General features: G+C 51.9%; 1 protein-coding gene across 1 annotated transcript; it reads right to left on the bottom strand.

The window, feature by feature from the left end:
• Positions 1-2,638: 2,638 nt before the first annotated feature.
• Positions 2,639-19,763, bottom strand: SALL3 (spalt like transcription factor 3). The gene is made up of 3 exons (XM_024133975.1): positions 19,682-19,763; positions 4,219-7,691; positions 2,639-3,070 (listed from the first exon to the last, which is right to left on the bottom strand). The coding sequence occupies exons 1-3, from the start codon at positions 19,761-19,763 to the stop codon at positions 2,639-2,641; spliced, it is 3,987 nt and encodes a 1,328-aa protein (XP_023989743.1).
• Between the last annotated feature and the right edge of the window lie 1,335 nt (positions 19,764-21,098).

Genomic DNA, 21,098 nt, shown 5'->3' with positions numbered 1-21,098 from the left:
ATTTTCTACTACATCTTCTTCCATCAAAGACGTAAATCAAAAAAAAAAAAATCCACAGTTAGGAGGCTGCATTTTTATTTTAGAAAAAGGTGAAACATGAAAATTTCGAGACCAATCAAGACACGCTTAGATATGGCTTAATAAATCTAAGCTGTCAGAACTCGGTGACTTTCCTCGGAGAAACACCACGGATATACATCCACCATCAATGACCATAACCTCAAATTCCACTTTCTCCATCAGAATAATCAAGGAACGCCATTCAGAAATAATATTACATCCCGCATTTTATTCAATTCCATGTGACAAAAATAGGAACCTAGACTAAGACATCCATTTCAATCAGTAGATGTGTCAAGCCACAGATTTCATCATAAAAAATATTGGATCTGGGTAACAATTCTCCACTGGTTCAGGGAGGCCCCTGGCCCTACACGGTGTTGCAATAGAAAAATAGTGTCTCTTCACCATGCGGAGAGGGACGGCCTTGCCCTGAGCACAGGGTGGGGACAGTCTCACTGTCCCGTCATGAGCCATCTTATTTACAGCACTTTACATTTCTCTTTTCTTACGTTATATACACACCCTTTTGCGAGGAGAGAACACTACATGGTACCAAATACTAACCGAAAAGGAAAAAAAAAAAAAAACACACCAAAAAGGACACAGATAAATAATAAGAACATTCACTGCTGAAACACAGCGACACCGAGCACCTCGGTTTCCTCTTCCCGACGCTGGGACACCCCCGACCCATCCCGTGAGAGGAGAGGGTGCCCCCGGGCACGCTGCATCCCACCTGCGTGGGAAACAGAGCTGGAGAGTTCAGGGTTCATTTCCGACAGAGATCACGGCTAGGTCTGCTTATCTGTGAGTCTCTGAAACTCTGTTCAGTGACGCGACGTGACTTGTTGCTGTGGTTGTGTTGGAAAGATGGTCCTATCTCTCGGTTTCAACTGAGAAGGCTCGACTGCTTCCTCGGGGACTCAGCCCCTCGCGCCGTCACCCGGCCACCCACGACGACCTGGGACAGCACTGCCAGAGGAAGTTCACGGTCTCAGACTCCAGCGTGCTTGCAATGCACAAAATGAGGTAGAGCACACAACACTTCTGTGCGGGCCTGGCTCAGCCCCGCCGCCCGGCACCTGCCCAGGGCCCTTTCCTGACACGGGGCAATGGACAGAATCGCCAGCACGAGACTGTACTTTGATCAGATGACAGTGTGCTTTGTTTTCATCTGAGAAGATAATAAATAAATCAGGAACTCAGAAAAACGTCCCAGTTATGACTGATTATACTGCCTGACACCCGACACCTCTCTGCAGTTTATTGAGCACAAAAGCAGGCCTCGCAGGCAGTCAAACTCCCATTCGGGGGCGTGTGAGAAAGAGAGCGGAGGCTACGGCAACGTCATACCTATGCAGCGCCCTCTTGGTTACTTCCTGGCTTGTACTGGTGTCACGGTCCTAAGATGAATTCATCAGAGTTTTCTTAGGGTGGTCAAGTTTTTAAATGGGCTTTGTAGAAAAGTTAAATCATTTAATTTAAGAAACAGCAGGCCCTAGTTTATTGAGGAACTGACAAGTCTTGGTGGCTTTTCCGGTCAAGGAGCACAGATTTCTCATATATCGTTTGACCTAAGACTGTAACAGCTTTTTTTTTTTTTTTTTTTTTTTCCCTCTTCATTTTCCTTCAATCAAAGTACTATTTATAAAATACTTTACATCTTTTAAAATTTTCCAATTATAGACAAACCTCCCTAATACAAAATACTAAAAGTGCAAGAGTATAAATTAAGAGTTTTCTCAACCACATTATACAAACATTACCTTTTTATTGTACAGCTTTGATAACGCGAAATATTTACTCACAACTGCTATAATGTTGTGAATAATTCACGGTGGTGTCTGTCTGTAACTTGTTCCCAATCGCTGGGCTACACACCACACTAGAGAACACTATCCACATAGCAGCTACAAACATTTAAATTAAAAAAAAAAAGAAAAGAAAAAAAAAAAAAAGGCTTGTTACTGACAGGCGCCTGCACACGAAAAGCACGCTCTCTCCTAACAGAACTTCACAATTTTGCCTGCATGGAAATAACCCACTTATCTATAGTAAAACAAATCTTGCTTTAAAAAACAAAAATCACATAGCCAGATGTATTCTGCAGTACAAAAGCTTCCGTTAACGTTGGGCTGTATTGTCTGTTACCCGCATCATCTTAACATCATAAATACTACAGACGAAGGTACTGCCATGATACACAGCGTCGAGAGCACCAGACCACGTCTTCGAGATAAGAGTTCTAATGACAGAGTTCCAGTTTCTAACTAATTCGAACAAAACCACTGAACGAGTTTCCTGGAATAGGGTGGGGGAGCCCCCTCTGGGCACTGCTGGGCTTTGGAGGGACGGAATGGATGTGCTCTGAGCCCCTTCTGGTCCCAAGGTGGCTCTCCGAGGACGTCTCCTTTTGACTTAAATCTATTTCAAAGGTTGCCGAGTTCTCGAGGACCGTCAAGCTCACCGCGAAAGGTGCACCGGGCAGCGGGTGAGGCCACCTCGGGCAGCCACCTGGTGACGTCTTTCCTGCTCTGGGTGGACGGGGAAGGGGACCCACAGGGCAGGGACGCGGCTAGTTTATCCCGATCTCCTTGTTATCCTCAATGAACCGCGAGAACGGCCGGCCGGCTCCCGCGTCCGACTTGGCTTTGTCCAGCCCCGCGATGGGCGGGCTGCTGCCAGGCCGCGCTTTGTCCAGCCCGGCAGCCAGGGAGCCCAGGGAGGGGAGCGCGCTTCCCCCGAGACTTACTGGGAGCTGGGGGAGGCCTCCGTTCTGGATGACGGAGATCTCGTTGTTCTTCATGGCCAGCCCGTTGGTGATGGCTGCGGCGTACTGGTTCCAAAAGCTGGGGTCCACGTTCATGGCCCGTGCGGCCAGATCCTTCTGGAACATCTCGGAGAACTTCAGGGCATCACCGCCCAGCAGGGCCATGGGGTTCTCCACCGACAGGCGGCGGCCGCGCCGGGCAGGGGCGTTGTTCCACATGTGGGTGCCCATGTGCACCTGCGGGGGACACGAGACACACCCCGGCGTGAGTGCGCCAGCCCTGGGGTCACAGGGACTCCTTCCAGCTCCTTTCCTTCCCCTCTTCCCCAGCCTAAGCATTCGTTTGGGACCACAAACTTGTTAGGTGAGCTTTTCGGAGCTTCTTATATTTGAACCTGCAACATTTCCTTCTGTCAAGTACACAGAGCAAGCAAGCCGACCGATGAGCGAACGGACGCTCCTTTCAGCTCACAGCTTGATGGAATCATTTCCCCGCTGAGGCGTCAGACCCTCGGGCCACCAGGAGGGTCCCAAAGCTCCTGCCCCGCCCCCCAAGTTGGCTTATACTCAGGACTCCTGGCTTCACTGCGCCCGTGCCTGGTTTTCCCCCAGACACGGCGGGAACGTCTGGGCACCTGTGGTCAGCAGAGCCCTCAGGCGGCTTTCATCCTACCAGCAAGTGGAGGCCCCAGGTCCCCGAGGGGTCACTGAGACCCTCGCAGGCGCCTGCCACGGGCTGGAAAGCGGCACGCTCCCCTGAGGGTGTGGGCACGGCCCTGGATGGGTCCTCGGGGCCCGGCCACACACTCCACACCTCCGGGGAAAACGGGCGGTGTGGCCGTATCTCAGACGTGAACGGGACGTCGCTGTCCTGTCCTCCCCTCCCCCGGCCCTCAGGCTGGGAAGCTTCTCCCAGATGCCCGCTGGGCCCGCGTGGCGGCCACGTGGCCGAAACCACAGATCAGACCCCCGGCCTCGGGGCGGGATTTGCATCAGTCGCGTCACCTGCGAGCATCTCCAGGCCCGGTTCTCTCGGTATTAGCGTCCCACTGGACTCCGGGCAGCGGCGGCCCCGGGCCTGCCCTGGCAGCCAGCGTGCGTCACCCCGACGCCCTGCAGCCACGCGGGCTGCACCGGCCCCTCGAGGGGAGGCGGGGCCCGCGTGGAAGGCAAGCCCCTCGCTGCCACCGGACACGTGGGAGCACCACAGACAACGCGCACACGCAGGCACACGGACGGCGCAGACTCACCCATAACACACAAGCGCGCTCACACCACACGCCACACAGGCACACGCCGCGCTGTCTCTCGGGGGCTCCGCAGCAGCCGCGCCCCTGGCCAGGACCACAGGAGGTGGACGCGGGGGCTTCCCGGGCGGCCCTCACCTTGAGGTTGCCCTTGGTGGTGAACGCTCTCCCGCAGATGGTGCAGCCGAAGGGCTTCTCCCCGGTGTGGGTGCGCTCGTGGATCTGCAGGGCGCTGGCCGAGGAGAAGGTCTTCCCGCACGACTGGCAGTTGTGCTGCTTGGGCGTCCGGCGCGGTGGGGGGGCCAGCATGGGCGCGAGGCCGGGGCTCATCACCGTCGGGGGCCCGGCGGGCACCTGGATGGGGGCCGGCAGCGGCGGGCCCTCGGCCAGCGGGCCGGCCTTGCTGTGCCCGTTCACTTCCGTTTTGATGGTGGCGGGCGCGGAGCCGGGACCCAGGCTCGGGGTGCCCTGGCCGGGACCTAGAGTAAAGCTGGGGTCAAGCAACTGGGGAGGCGGCTCGCGCAACCTGTGGGTCAGCAAGTGCTGCTTTAAGTTACCCGGGGTGGAGCAGCCGCGCCCGCAGGCCGCGCGGACGAACGGCCGCTCCTCGGTGTCCCTGCGGAGGTGGCTCTCCAGCGCGCTCCTGCAAGCAAAAGGCTTCGCACAGACACGACACGCGGTGCTCGCACACTTACCCCGGTCTCGGCTCAGGAACGGCAGGCTACAGGGGGCCTCCTCCTTGCCGGCCGGCCGGCCGGGATGGGGGGCCGTCAGGTCCAGCGCCCCTCCGTTCTCGGGCCCGGGGGGCGGGCTGTCCTGCCTCTCCGTCTTCAGTGGCGTCTCCGGCGGCTCCTCCTGGGCGCCGAGGCCCGGGGACTTAGAAGGCAGGCTCTCGCTGTTACTGTTCCCGGGCGACAGGGCCTGCAAGGAGGAGGACGACTCGGACAGGGCCGGGCTGCCCGCGCTCCGGCTCTCCAGGTCGCCCACAGCTGACGAGGAGTCGTTGCTCAGACGGTCGCTCTCCCCGGACCCGTTCTCCAGGGGCTTGAGGGCGGTCATCTGGGGGCAGCTCATGACCGAGTCCATCATCTTCATCTGGTTCTCCAGGGCGGCGATGCTGGAGATGACGGACGGCGGGGAGGGCGGGCAGGAGCTTGAGAAGGCCAGCAGCGGCTGGGATGGGTCGCCAGCCGTGTCCTTCAGCTCGGCGTCCTCCTCCAGGGAGTTCTCGTCCATGTCGTCGTCGTAGCCGCTCAGGGCATCCGTGGCCTTCTCGTCGTAGGGCAGCTCGGCGTCCATGGCGTCCCGGAAGCCCTCGGGCAGCGGCGTGTTGGGGATCTGCCCCCCCATGTGCATGCGGATGTGCTGCTGCAGGACCACGGCGTTGGTGAACTTCTTCTGGCAGATGGGGCAGGAGTGCTGCACGCGCAGGGGCGGCTTGGCGCGGTGGACCCCGAAGTGCGTCTTCAGGTTGCCCTTGGTGGTGAAGGCGCGCCCGCAGAGCTTGCACTTGAAGGGCCGCTCGCCCGTGTGCGTCCTGTAGTGCATCTTCAGGGCGCTCTGGCAGCTCAGCACGCGGTGGCAGACGGCGCACTGGTTGGGGTCCGTCACCTTCTTGTCGATGTTCTCCACCAGCTGCTGCAGCTTGGAGGTTTCGGACGTTTGCATAGAGTCCAGCAGCCCTCCGAAGGGAAACCTGGCCTTGAACTGCTCGGCGCCGGCCGGGAGGACCGGGCTGCAGAGGCCGGGGGACAGGCTGCTGTCCGTGAGGGCGGACGCGGCAGACACGTGCCCGGTGGCGGGGACGTCCCCCGCCCTGGCGTTTGTGCAAGGCAGGCTCACGGGCTCGGTCTTGGGCAGGGAAGACCCGCCGGGTGCCGGCTGCGGGGACTCGGCGGTCACCGCCTCGGCGCCGGTCAGGCCCGGGGACAGAGAGGGGCACTCGCTGGACGCCGGGGAGGGCCGCTGCGGGGAGCGGCTGGCGGGGGTGAGGCTGGGGGAGTCGGCGTAGCTGCCGAGGCTGACGCCGGGGAGGGTCGGCGGGAGCTGCAGCCCGACCGACGTGGGCCCCGCGGGCAGCACGGGCTTGCTGTCCAGCCAGGTGGAGGCCGGCTTCTCCGGGGGCAGCGACATCCCGTAGGGGATCCCGGAGCAGGTGGGCACGCTGTCCAGGTACTCGGGGACCGGGTAGGGGTTCATCTGGATGTGGGGGTACTTCTCCTTGTGCCTCTGGAAGTGGACCTTCAGGTTGCCCTTGGTGGAGAAGCGGTTGCCGCAGATGTTGCACTTGAAGGGCCGCTCGCCCGTGTGGGAGCGCAGGTGGATCTGCAGGGCGCTGTCGCTCCCAAACACCTTGGCACAGAACCTGCACTTGTGCTTGAAGAAGGGGTCCTCGGCGTTGGCCTTGGGCTCGAACACCGACACGTTGGGGGGCTTGCCCTTGCGGTGCTTCATGAGGGCCGACAGGGGGTCCAGCGCGCTGGCCGTGGCTGCGATGCTGACCAGCGGGTTGGGGAAGATGACACTGCTGGCGGAGGTCTGAGGTAGAAGTGGGCTTGGCAGGCTGGGCGCCGAGCTGAGGAGGGGCCCGGGCCCCAGGGCGGGGGGCGTGGAAGCGTTCTGCGGCCGGCAGGGGCCGCCGGAGGCGCCGGCCGCCGGGGCCGGGGCAGTGGAGGCCGGGGCCGTGCCGGAGGACGCCGGGGCGCCGGGCTCGGGGCCGGAGGGGCCCCCGCCCGGGACGTGCGGGGTGCTGGCTCCGGACGCCGTCTGGGCCAGGTGTTGGGGGCCCTCGTAGGCGGCCGGCTGGGTGGCAGGGCCGGGTGCCGCGGGGACGGGGGCGGCCCCGGCTGAGAGCTGCAGGGCCGAGTGCGCGGCCAGCCCCGGGAGCTGGCCGGAGGTGGGCACCGGGGCGCTCTGGGCCCCCGCGGCCGCCCTGGGGTTCAGCGGCGGCCTCGGCGGCTGGTGGTTCATCAGGGCCACCTGGCTGCGGATCTGCTCGATGAGCTGCAGCTGGTGGATCTGCTGTTGCTGCAGGGCCATGAGCTGCTCCAGGATCACGGGGATGGCCACGGCCGCCACCCCGCCGCTGGATCCCACCGCTCCTGCAGCCCTCGTGTTCTGGGAGAACTGTGCCACGGCCACCTTGGTGCTCAGGAGGGCCTCCAGCGTCACGTTGGTGTTTGGCATGCTGTAGGCGGCCACGGGGGCCGGTTCGGGGACCTGAGGTAGAGGCGGCTTCCCTGCGTGCGTGGGGCCCGGGCTCTGGAAGCTCTTGTCCACGGAGGGGCCCACTTCCATGGGCTCGTCCTCCTTCTCGGGGGCCCTCACCTCCCCGCCCTCTGGGGGGGCCGTCTCCTCGGCAGCCTCGCTCTCCGTGTGCTCGCTGGGAGAGCTGGCCGGAGAAGGTTCTGGAAACTCCTCGGAGGGCGGGGCCGGCTCATCTTCGCTGACGATCAGCACCAGGGGGTTCTTGGTGCAGGCCTTCTTGTGCTCCAGGAGGTCCGTCCACTTGAAGAACTCGGCGCAGCACTTGTCACAGACGTGCGTCTCCTCGCTTCCGCTCCGGCTCTCGTTCCCGCTGTCCCCGTCCTCGGCGCCCTCCCCGGGGGCCGCTGGAAAAGCAAGACGTTACATCAGCCAGGGCCTTGCGAGACAGCCCGCCCTCCGTCTCAAAATTTTGCACATAAGTAAAATCAATATTTTTTATTCTGTACAAATTACCCCACTTCAACATTTCTGACGTCCCGGCACGCGTATTCTATGACTCTTTCTAGCCAGCTAATCATTTTCTTAGCACAATCCATCAAATTATGAGGCTCTATCAATTGTGGATACCGCTTCTTAATGAAATTCCATAGAAGCCATTGATTTCCAATATTTTCATACAATCTGCAACCACCCTGTCTGCTGGGTACAAAGCCAGCTTTCGATGGGCTCATTAGGACTCCCCCGACCATCGGGGCTTCCTCATTTCCAGCAAAATTAGAGATGCCTTTGCCAGTTCACTTAACATTGCTAAACTAACCTGTAACCTTTCAAACTCACGTCAGCACCTGACAGGGGAGCCGGCCACTGCACTCTCCTGGGCTTGGACCACGCAGATTTATTATCTTTATGCCGCGCCGAGACATTAGAGATTTAACGTAATTCTACAGCACCTTTCCAATCAATGGGCATTTATTTCATGGAGGAAATTTCAGCTAAATACTTTCATTTGTAAATATAACAAAGAATATATAAGCACTTCTTACATCTCGGCTCAGAAAAACAATCTCCCCAACTTGTAGTTCCAGCAACAGATCAATCCTGTATCTTTTCGGCCGTCGTACTTTCCTCCAGATAGGGTCCATTTCTACATCTCAGGACTTGCCAAATGAATACCATCAATATAGTCTGGGCCTAAAATTCATCATGTTTAATACAATTGATTGGTTCTGTCAGATGCAATATTTCTTGGCTAAATGAACCAAAATTACATGTTATTGTCACTGGCCGATCGTGTTCTGCAGATTGTTAACAAACTAGAAATTATATATTTAAAGTTCATTTATGCTGACATGTTTAACGTGAGAATGTTGTAGTCAGACACACTTTTTGTACCTATTTTCATCTATTCTCAGGGAAAGACTTAGCAAATTACATGCTTGCGCCATAGTGGAAACCCTCTAATTGGTTACACATGTTTAATTACTGTTGTAGGCAGTGACTTCCTGACTCCTATACCCTCTTCTGCCGAATAACAGCCGTGTTTAATGAACAATTCTCATTCACACCTGATCAAATAAATAGCTATACAGGAACAAGAAATCAACCTCCGATGACATTCCCAGCTCCTATTTTTTTGGGACGTTGGGGTGACAGGCAGCGTCCAACGATTCCTCAGGCTCCACATGCCGGCCTGGGTAGCGCTGCCTTGCAACTGCTTTTTGTCAACTTGTGGATGGAGTGACAGCAACAAATCAGCTTGAACGGAGACAAATGACAGCTGCAAATCGGCCCTTTGTTGTCGTGCATAGTTGAGTGTGAGAGCCACACCTCCTCAGGTTTGCGTCCCCGGAAATCGTTTGCTATTGAAACATCGACAAATGGATTTGCTAAGAAGGCTCCAGGTTTTCTCTTTTAGAGTTTTAAGGAGAAGGATTCGGCACTTATCTCAGTAGAGAAATCTGATTTGTAAAAAAATGTCCTGTAAGAATATGTAGTCCCTCTACTGGAAAAGAAAATAAAACTATTCTTGGAGGCTAGTCGGCTGCTCTCCATGAGGCTGCTATTTCCAGGTAATTTATACGTGCCTTTAAAAAATTATTAGCAGTGTTCAATTAGCATTTTCTTAACTGGCTCCACCATTTGAAGGGGAAAAGAAGTTAGAGCTTGCCGCCCATAAAGACCTGCTAGACTTTTAAACTAAATTCGGTGCTGAAGATCAGACTGCAAGAAGTCTCATTACTGTATGAGGGAGGAATGTAATAGGTGTCTATAATGAGGTTGAGTGTAGCTGGAAGCAAAGACACAGCTGATCTATACTGCAGATAGGAACGGTAACAAAATAAATACTCATACTCGGAGTACTTAACTTTAACATATGCAAAAACTCATCTGAAACCTGCAAAGGTTATGGAACAGGGCAGGAAAAAACCCTCAACTCTTCAGGTAAATAATTTCTTAATGACTGATAAGAAAACAGGGGCTATCTCAAACTTTAGTTATGTGGTTTAAAAATTATCACACAATGCAAAGAATCTCTACTTTTAAATTTCCTTACGATAGTGGAATGTTCTCCTGTAGACCCACATATTAAAAGTGGCCATTAAAAAAAAGTGGCCGTTAAAAAAAAGTTCATCTGCACCAAGCAATCAAGTTGGAAGCCGTGTTACAGTACATCATAACTAGTGTAATGATTAATTATAACTGAACACTTAACACTTTAAAGCTATGATATAGAAGGCCTGCTGTAGTCTTCATAGAGATTTTTAATTTTAATACTTTTTGAAAAGAAAAACACCAAGAAATTAAATATTGCTAATTTCTTGAAATGTTTTTTACATTTATTCCTTAGAGAAGAAAAGTGTATAACTTACATGGTATACAAAAGCATTCACATGGTACATACATTTAAAATTTTACACACAGTGTATATTTTGTCCAAAGAATACCTTTTCTTTTTCTAAAAAATTATTATTGAAGTACAGTTGATTTACAATGTTGTGTTAGTTTCAGGTGTATAGCACAGTGATTCAATTAATTTATATATATATATATATATTTATGTTTTATATATATATTCTTTTTCAGATCCTTTTCCATTATAGATTATTACAAGATACTGAATATAGTTCCCTGTACTATAAAAGAATACTTTTCTTTTTCATATGGAATATGTGCTAGGGACAATTCACTGAGAAAATGCTTAAAAATTAGGCTGATTTCTGGATCATTTGAAGTGCGTTGACTATTCGAAGAATTAAGTAATTATAAATAAATTATATCTTTACAAATGAACATTTCCCAGATTTTCTTTGTAACAACCATGGCATGTGAAATAGAGAAACAGGACTTTTATTTTACACTGTACTTTTCTCACAGGTCTTAAGCAACCCGAAGAAATCTCTATTTACTTTAAAGATAAATTTTTACATTTCTATTGCTTCTTTCCATGTGTTAAGTATTTTGGGTTCACCTCCAAACTCATGGAAGTTGGGAAGGTAATTTCCTTCTTCTCCCATTGGCAGGTTAGCAAAATTACAATTATTTCTCAGTTGTAGAAACTGTGCATAGAATAATAGTTAAGTACTATTTACCAAATAGTAAGCCATTTTGTTTAATGCAAATTGATAATTACCTAAACACAGTGAAGATATTCTTGTCAAGGTAAACTAAGCTTCCGCTGTATTCCTCTAAGATTGAAGAAGGAAAGCAAAATTGAAGGGAGGAGATTGGGTGAAAATGGCATTTTGGACCTGTTAGTTCATTATGTGAATGAACCTGACAAAACAAATAATTGTTGGATTTTATAACCCAAGTTTCATAATAAATTTGCCTTTTAACTAAAACATATTTTAAAAACTACAATTAGCGAAGGAAAAAAATTCTTCAATACGATTCAGATTTTTTTATTGGGGGCAAATAATTTAGAATCACCACCTGTAATTTTCCTTACTGGGGTCTGTATGAAGTACCATAACATGATCACTTCAATTGTTATTTCCACTTGTTTCACTATCAAAATCTCAGTAGCACTAGCATTCCATAAAAGTTACAGAGAAGCACAAATTTCACAAGACAGTCTTGAATACAATGAATGCAAATGAAAAGCCTCTAAGACGTCATGTGTGCAATTGAAATTTTGGGTGCATATTTTAAGAATGTTTTCAAACAACAACAAGCACTTCAACTGAATTGGTTGGTAGGGGAGAACCAAAACGGGCCTGTTTCACTAGGGACACAGCTCTTTAGAAGCAGCAAGACTGCAGTTGAGTCCAGAGTGAAAGCAGCGGCCTTCTGCCACTTTCAGGAGAGCGAGATGCAAAATAAGTTGTTATAACTTGCTTCGATGTCTCGTTAGTGATTACGTGCATCATGTTACAGTGTAGATGTGCTCATCTGGAAGTATTTATCTTTAAAAAAATGCTTTCGATATAACTAGAAAACCCATATAGGAGAGATCTGACAGCAGCTCCAAATTTTATCATGCAACTTCTAAAGCCCTTAATCCTGCCATTGTTTTAAGCCAGTAATATGTCGCATTCAAATGTATCCAACTACCTTTCAATTAAATTTACATTTGTAACTGGCTTTTGCGTTCTAAAAATAGAAGTTATTATATCCATTTATTGACATGGCTTTAAAATTTTTGTTTCAAGGTAAAACCACGTCAATGAGCCACTGTAACAACAGTACAAGGTTTGAGAAATTTATTTTCAATGCAATGGGAAAATTCTTTCTTCCTTAAAGGGGGAACTGAAAAACAAGCACTGTTAACATTATCATTAATGTCGAAATAATTTACTTTTTGCATACTGGCTGGTCAATGACTAAGAGACTTCAAACTGTAAATAGGCAGGGGCTTAACAGTGCACCAGGGTTCTCTTAGAACTAGTGAAGAAAAACGCCAACCAATGCACCCAGTAACAGAACTCAACCAAGAGTCTTCCCTTCTTGGTTAACAGTAATATTTGGTTGAGGTTACTTTCTGAAACTGCCACGCAGGTTTGCTGTATTCGCTGGCTGCCAATGCGAGGAAGAAGATGTATTGGAAAGAACTCTCTGCTTTGCTAACACCGAGGATGTACCAGCCATGGCTGTGAGCCGGGTGTCTGTACGCAACGCCGAGTCTGTCTTCCTGAATGCAGTCAGGAGCGAAAAGCACGGAGGCTAAAAGAGGAAGCTATTTCAGGTGGAGAGGAAATGTGCAATTAGTTTCTACAGCTATCCCCACACTTGCTATTTATACCTGAGATTTCCAGGGTTTCTAAGCCTCACCGTTCAAACGTTCTTGAGCAAGCGTGCCGCCTCTCGGGGGGCTGCAGGAGGGGGAAAGGGTGCCATCGCCTTTCAGAGAGGCCTCCAAGCAAAAAACAGCTCCAACAGTAGTCTTACAATGACGTGTTTTTTTTTCCTTCTCACTGATAAAAAATGCAGAGAACGTTTAGCAAAAATGTCCCTATTCTTAGGATAACTCTGGGTGTGAAAGGATCCCCTTCCCATTTCTCTCTCAGCTCCGATTCCTGGTCTGCTATACAATACACAAGGATCATGTTATACAAGGATCACGTCTTCACTGCCTGCAAAAGCGTATGTGGCCTTCCAAATAAAAACAACGTGGCAGAAGATGGGCAGAATGTTTACACTCACGATGATCTTTTAAAGCCACGAGTTAAAAGCACCCCTGTAACATAGATAAGAATATTTGAGACAAGATGCTTTCCTTAAAAAATTCAAACTGCAGTTCTCAGCAAGGCTTTCTTATTCTCTCCTTCCAGGAGGCAGTGCCCTGTAAATAAGTAACCGAATTACAAAGAGTAGCAAAGAGGTGTTTGATAATTTTGCTGATCAAGCTCAAACTCTCACCTTTATTCTGCCACACTTTCGCTACGCATTTTAAATCCCTTACAATTAACGAAAAGAGAAGCAAACGTTGTTCCTTACAGGAAAAGGAATGTTAACTTCTCCACTTTAATCAGTAACTTGAAAATGCCACGTGGGTCTCGAGGAAAGGAAACCGTACTTTCTCCTGTGCCTTTTCCACCCCTTAAAAATCTAGGAAGCATTTTTCAAGTTTTCCCAAATTGTTAGGAGACACTACTTTCTTGCAAATTAATTCTTTTTAACTCCTTATGATAGCTTTGAATCCCATAAAGAAAGATGAATTATCACATACTGAGCCCAAGCTGTGAAACAGGAGGAGACAAATAGAGACCCCTACTGTGTTTAACAATGTAGAAGACATTCCAGACGCAACAGAAAAATTTTGTCCTTTTCCTAGACCTCCAAGCGTGTGAGCTCGGAGCGGAACAGCGGAGGGCGCTCGTGCTTCGCCCAAGCCGCCCTGACCCGCAGGCCGCTTCCGCCGACTCGGCGGCCCACGCCTCAAATTTGTTAAGTGAGGACCACCTGTGGCACAGGCGCCAAATGTCTTCTGTTTAAAACATTTGCGGTTTTTCATCTGTGGGGTGAAGCACCAGGGAGGGGAAACACTGTTTCCTTTATGGACACACGCAGATGGAAAGCGGCCACAACGTTCACTTGTTTTAACTATCTGCTGCATCAAATAATAAGATGTTTGTTACACTTCAAGGTTGCACAATAGTTCTTTCACTCACATGTTACGCTGTAATCTCGCTTACGATGAATACACGGATATCACTGTGCCTCACCGAGAACACCCAAACCTGGAATACGGCGGCAAATGCAAACAATTTCCATCCAGGCTCGGGGAGGGGGGAAAAACGAGGTCTGTGCAGGGTCACTTTCGGTTCAGAGGCGGAGGCTTAAACGCACACGTGAAATTAAACGTGCTGCTCCACGACACGCCTCGGCGGAAGTGCCTACGGGCCTCGACACGTCACTTTTCAAATCCACTGTGCATAGAAATACATAAATAAGCAAAGCCACTTAGACGTATAAACACCTGGGTCTAAACAGCCCCAGAGCAGCCGGAAATACACGGTGTCCGGGAACAAGGCGCCGATCCCCGGTAACCATCGGACTGCTTTGCACTCGGGAGGGTTTTAGGTCATTAAATCGTCTCCATGATTTGTCATCACCTCACCGCGCTGTTCCACTTCTACGGGCGAAGTTTACACACATGCAAAAAATCATCCAGGAAAAGCCCTGCCCTGGGGGCTTGACGCTAGTGGCTCTGCATGTGCAGAGCCCTAAGTCAATTACCAAACGGTGCTGTGAAGAGGGCACTCTGGAAAAGAGGACCAAGAATGCTGGCGAATTAAGACCAAGTACCATGGCACCTGCAGGGTTAATTAAACAGTTCAAGATGTAACAGCCACACAAAAGGAAACGGTTCTCTCTCCCTCTTTGAGCGCTATAAACACTTGTGCTGAACTAGACGGGCATTTGATAAACCGAGCAGAGCAGAGCAAACTCGTGGGTCCCCGGTCCGCGCTCAGAGCCAGTGTTAACACTTAACAGAACACTGGTGAGTCCCGTTGCCAAGGTCAGCAGCACAGACGCACTCACTGTGTTAGAGCTTGACATCTAGTGGCCACCCCTGGCAGGGCAAAGCAGGCAAAGGTTAAATCAGCAGGTCTGTCGCAGCAGCACCCTGAACCACCCACCTTCGCGGAGATGGGTCGGAAGCTGCCAGCCCTCTGCAAGCCCTCCTGCTCACAGACCCCAGGCCACCAAGGCTGGACGCCGTGTGGGCCCCAAGGCTTCCCGGGAATTAGGAGGCGAGGGGTCCCCGATGTTAAGCATAACGAATCTGGGATGCCCGGAAAAGACAGGCCCACGGAGGGCACCACGGAGTTGGACGCCACCCTGGCAGCCTCAGGTCTCTTTGGTGGACGATGGTTCAGCCCGGAGAACTCTTGCCTTTAACAAACAGATCAAATCCTAATCTCTAACATACATAGAGCCCATTACACTATTTTATTATTTCAATTACTATCTCACACTTTCTGTGATATGACTTGCCTTATTTGCTGGGGAATCACACAGTTAACTGCAGTTTAGACCATAAAGGTGTTCAACTTAACAAGAGAAAAATCCAAGGACAGGGCTCTTTTTTTCAAATATAAAAGTTTATGTAAGGTAATAGGAAAACATTCAATTTTTACATAGACTTTATTTATGCCTGATTTTATATGAAGTGTGTGGCAACTTCACGTATGCTGTAATTACAAACCTGTCCCACCAGTGGTAGAATTAGCCCTCATCTTCACAAGACTAAGATATGCTGTTCGTATCCTAGCAACTGGTCAAGAAATCATGAAGGAAAATGAAAACTAACAAACCAACAACACCTCTTCCTATTATAAGTATTATGTAAAAATTATCCTTCTTCAAACTATTTGCAGCATTGAAGGATGGGGCATGACCTCGTTGGCAGTTAAGAAGGTTTTTATTTCATGTAAATAAAATACTCACGTTTAAGAATGCTAAATTCTAACTGGTGTTCAGTACACAGAACGGAAACCTTGGTTGTACCTTTGCCGAATTCCCCCCAAAAGAAAATGTTCTTGGAGCTATCTTGGGGTGAATGGCAAAGCCTCTTAGAGATTGTACTTGAAAATGAAATCTGACCCACTTTGGCCTGCTTTTGCCATCATCTTGTATACAAAAAATAATCAGCTTGGTAAGTAATTCCTGCTGTTGGCCCATACCTTCTTCATTTTCTGGCTCTAAACAGATCAAAAAATATTGCATTATGAGTAGACTGTGGAAGTTTAAATGTGCCTAAAAAAAAGAAAATCCCTTAACTGTAACATAATCAGCTCTTTCTCTGTAAGGTGAGAATTAATTGGCATGCTTTTTATTGGCTACCAAATTATGCATTTTTAAATAGGTTGGGATTTTAAATGTCATTTAAAAAATAAACGTTCGCAAATTCTTCTTTTCCTTTCCCTCCCTGCTTAACTTACTCCTTACCTTTCATGTTTCAGAGAAAACAGTCTGCCTAGGGATGTCAGAAAGTGGCTTCTGTATTGTTTCCTTTTGGAATGCTGGATTGTAAGTGTGTGAGTGCGTGCCCAGAGCTCTGAAGGCAAACCATGCACGGACAGATAAAAGAGAAAAGATCTCTTCACCCAGGGCTGGGGGCCTTCTTCCCCTTAATTCAAACACGGTCTATGAACACCACTGGTAAAGTCTTAAATCACAGGATCATTTAAAAGGATTTTTCAGATGGCCACGTAACTGTGAGTTGGCAGAAAATAAAACCAAACAAAATACAGGATGGCAAAAAACTGCTTTAAATTATAATATCCCTTTGTTTCTCCTTAAATACATATTTTCCTTCTAACGACAGTAAAATGTTTCTTTCCTAAGCTGTATTTTATCCACTGAAGGAGAGCAACAATACACCTTTTAAAGCTCTTAGTAGGAGTGTAAGTGCTGTTCCGTCATTAGAAGTTTTAATTAATTTTTCTTAGAACAAAAATATTCAGCTGGCTCAAAAGATTTCATTATTGTGGCATACATTTAATTAACTGAACCCTAAAGCTGCATCCCATTTATTTCTAAATTTTCAGAAACAGGAATGAAACAATTTGCAATTTTAAAAGATAGTACCTAGTGGGAATGTAAGTTTAGTCCCAGTCATCCTTAAAACACATTTTTACAACAGGATAACTTTAGAACTTTACCGTAAATCTTTTATCACTTTTTCTCAGTCTACATATGTCATCATATTTCATTCCTGCAATAAGGTTTGGAGAGCACTGAAGCATTTTTGGACAGCTATCTTTTCACTGCTTGCCTAAAAACCAAAGCCTGAAAGATAATAGTCATATTTCTTTTTTGTTTTAAGAAATAAAGTCTTTTACTGTAAATTAATGTGACTGCCTCCCCCCATATTATACTAAAAATTTTGCATAGAGTATTTGTGTTTCATATCATTATCAAGAACCTTCAATTTTATTGCGGGCATCTCCTGCTTTAATTAACATGTAACATCCAAAGTAATACAAAGGAATTATTTACCTCGTTTCTAAAACACTGTAAACTAACTTAGCTCACTTATAACTTCATGCATAGTCTGTTTATTTCCACTGCATTTAACAAAATATAATTTTGAGAATATCTGATTCACGTTGGAGTAATTTAGTTTTCACAACCATTTATCTTTAAAAAAAATATTTTACTTAGTTCTCGTCCCGATGACGATCAGTACAACAGAGCAGTATATACGTGAACATGCCTTAAGTGAAGAGAGAACAGACTATCTTTTATGCTCCATGAACAATCAGCTTCAGAATAATTAAATCAGAAAGAACTATTTTTTAAACAGTTTGCCCGAACAATCGAGGGAACACACTACTTGACTAAGGCTCAGCCCCAGACAGGCTCTTTTTGGCCTGTTGCAAAATATGATCAGGAACTGTGGCAATATCTTGATTACAACTCTGAATGATTGTGAAAAACACAGCCTGACAGAAACTTTAATCCCACGGTGGGTAAAAAAAAAAAAAAACCTGAATATGTTTCACCCCTAAATAAATTCAGTAACAACAAGGGGAATTCAAAAGAGAACTTGTGAATAATTTACTCCATCTTAGGTTTTCAAATAAGGGCTCTGGACCCCTCCACACGCTTACACTAGGAGGTTCACCACGCTCTCATTTCTGAAGTGAAATTAAAAATGAATAGCAGTGTCTCAGCTTGTTAATTGTTAAATACAAGGGGTTTTACTCTATTAATTAAAATATGCTTTAATAAAAGGAGACATTGCACATTTTGATAACGACCCGACAAAGCTGAGAAGTATTTACATTGTTGCATTTTGGGGCGGCTGTGAAAGCCGATTTTAAGCTATTCAGGAGCCACAATAATAAAGCTTTAAAATTCCTCACTGGGATGCAATGTAGTTCTTTTGAAGGAAAGACTGTCTTTCTCATTCGGCAGAAATAAATCCATTCATTTGATCATGTAGTCATTGAGGGCAATAGAAAACAAACCAAGTGTGAGAAATTCTATGTGATGAAGTAAACAAAACAAAAAAAAATCCATTTCCATGACAAAAAGATTCTTTGTCCTTAATCTACCCACCATATGCAAGCGTTTCTTTTTAGCATATCTCCCGTTCTAATCTTGGGTGACCAGGCGACACAGATAAGACTCCCTTACCTCCGCTGCGACAAAAAGACCCTCACGAGTTCTCAAATTTTGTTTAATTCCTGAATTGCCAGCCGCGTAAGAAGTCTTTACTCCCGTTCTCCATGCCGATGCGGACGCTACCGGCTTTTGCAAACTTTACGACACCGCACGCTAAACTCTTCAACTCCTTTTATTTTCTGCAGCCTAATTCTCAAAGCGAAAAGACGCGTATCTGCTCTAAACCACTTATAATAGGCTAATCCAAAAAGTTGGCCGGCCTATTTTGTAGGGAACAAACTACTCGATGCCCGGGCTCCGGGGCAGTGGAGGGTCGCCCTGCGTCCCGCGATCGCGCCGCGGTCGCCCCTCCCGCCCCTGGGGACCCGCGGGCAGCGGGGGGCCGGAGCGGCCGGGGCCCTAACTTCCCGGGCCGGGGCGCGGCCACGGCCAGCCGGCTCCTCGCCGGGCGCTAACTTTCGCGGCTCCTACCTTCCCTCCTGGATGGGCAGGAAGTTCCTACCCGCCAGCTGGCTGCAGAGTTGCCCGCGGCGCCTCCAAAAGAACAGGAAGAGGCCCCAGAGAACCGAGAGGCACCAGAAACGTGCCGGGGTCCTACCGCGTGCAAGGACCACCCCCCCGCGCCGCGGCGCAGCTCACCCCGGGGTTAATTCCCAAGGCGGCCATTAGGAAAGGCCAGGCGACGCCGACTTCCTACTCTCCTCGGAATGGGATCACTGGTTTGTCGGCTCGCCCGGACCTCGCGGGCTCCGCGGCCCTCGGGCACACGGGGCGGCCGCCGGCCAGCCGGGGTCAGGGCGGCGGACCCGCTCCGGGTGCGCACCGGCCAGGGCGCCGGGCGCCTAACAAAGCTGTCCGGGCAGCGGCCTCCCCGGCCCGCGTCCGGTGGTGGGTGAGCCCGGGACGCGTCCCCGCCGCCGCGCCCGCCCGGGGGACGCCGCGATCGCCGAGGCCGGCCCCAGCGTCCGGGCGCGGGGAGCCCGAGGGGCGGCGTGGAGGTGGCGGCGCGGCCCCTCCCGCCAGCGCCCGGCTCGGCCCGCCGGCCTCCGCCGGGCAGCGCGGACTCCGAGCGGCCCCCGAGCCGTGGCGCCTCCGTGCGCAGCTCAAGTCCGGGCGGCCGAGCCAAGTTTACTTCTCCCGCACTCCCGCGCCGCGCGCTCCGGTGGAGGACCGGGTCCCCGGGCAGGCCCGCCCGGGCTGAGCGCCGCGCGCAGACACTGGCTCTCGGGAGCCGGGGAACCTCCCCGGTGCGCGGCGCCCTCCGCCCGCGCTCCCCCCAGGCCCCCGGGCACCGCCGCGGTCCGCGGGCCCTCACCGTGCTCGGGAGCCCCGTCCGGCGGCGGCAGCTCCTCGTCCGACTTGAGGTGCTGGGGCTTGGCCTGCTTGCGCCGAGACATGCTGCTAGCGGCGCGCGGGCCCCGCGCGGGGAAGCGGCATCAGCGGGGCGGCCAGCGGGGACGGCGCGGGGCGGCCGGGCGGGCGCGGGGCGCGGGGCGCGGGCGGCGGCGGCGGCGGCTGCGCGGGCCGCGCATGGGGCTGAGCAATTAGGCTGGTGAATAATGCATGGCCATTAGCGGAGGGCCGCGCCGATTGGCCGGCCTCCAGCGGACTCGGGCGGCCTATGCAAATGAGGCCGCGCTCGCAATTAGCGGCCGCGCGGCGAGGAGGGGCCGGCGCCTGCGGGACCCGGGCGCGCGGCCGGCGCCGCCTCACATCGCGGGCTCCGCGCTCCTCGGCGCCCGGTGCGGCCCGGCGGGCCGGGAGCGGCGCGGGCCGCGGCGGCCGCCTGGCCCCGGCCGCAGGGAGCAAACTTTGGCGGCGTCCGCGCGGCGCCTCTCCGCCGGCGCGCCGGGCTCGCCCCTTTATAGAGTGTCTGCGCCGCCGCCCGCGCTCCGCGCCGCGCCCCCCCGCCGCCGCCCGGCGCCCCTCCCGGAGCGGGCGGCCGCGGGCAGGGCTCCGGCCGGCGCCTTTGTCTCGCCGGGCTGCTCGGGCGCCGAGCCTCCTGCGCTCCGGGCGCGGAGGGCCGGCCGGCCGCCTCCACTCGTCCGCGGCGGCTCTCGGCGCGCCGGCCCCGCTCAGGCTCTGGTGTCCCCTCTCTCCGGACCTTCTCTCGGGCTCGTGTCCCCTCCGCGGGCTCCCCCGGCGGCCTGCCCGGCCCGGAGGCTCGCGGCCGGAGCGGAGCGGAGTGCGCACGCCGGGGTGGCGGGACTTCGGCAAGACCAACTTTCCGGTTCGGAAGCTGCGCGGGCCGAGCGGCTCCTCCCCTCCCCTCCCCTCGTCCTCCCTCCCCTCCGCTCCCACCCCCGTCTCCCCGCCCCCCCCCCCGGGCCCCTCGACTCCTGAGCACCCGCCCCGCCCGCCGCCGCCACCGGGGCCGCCTCGGCCCTTCGCCCGCCCGCCGGGCCTCCCTGCCGCCTGCGGCTCCTTAAATCCAGGGGAAGGGAGGGGATGACAGGGCTCCGGTGTCACCCCCCCCACTTCCCTTGCCCGATGGGTGCAGTCCTGGGGCGCCTGTGGCGTGGGCAGGGGGCGCAGGGTGCCCCGAGACCGCGTTACTGAAAGTTCCAAGTCCACAAAAGTCCCGCGCGCGGCCCCCCGTGTTCTAGGACTGTCGGGGGCGACGTGGGGGGAGGGCAGGTGAGGGGTAGCGCACATTCGGACCGGCCCAGCATCCCCGGGCAGCCGGCGCCGCGCGCTCCCCGCACGCGCACCCACCCTTCGCGGGTTGTCAG

This window comes from Physeter macrocephalus, chromosome 19 (genome assembly GCF_002837175.3).
Source record: "Physeter macrocephalus isolate SW-GA chromosome 19, ASM283717v5, whole genome shotgun sequence".
In the NCBI taxonomy this organism is placed as follows: Eukaryota; Metazoa; Chordata; class Mammalia; order Artiodactyla; family Physeteridae; genus Physeter; species Physeter macrocephalus.
This window is presented reverse-complemented; position numbering and strand designations above follow the sequence as displayed.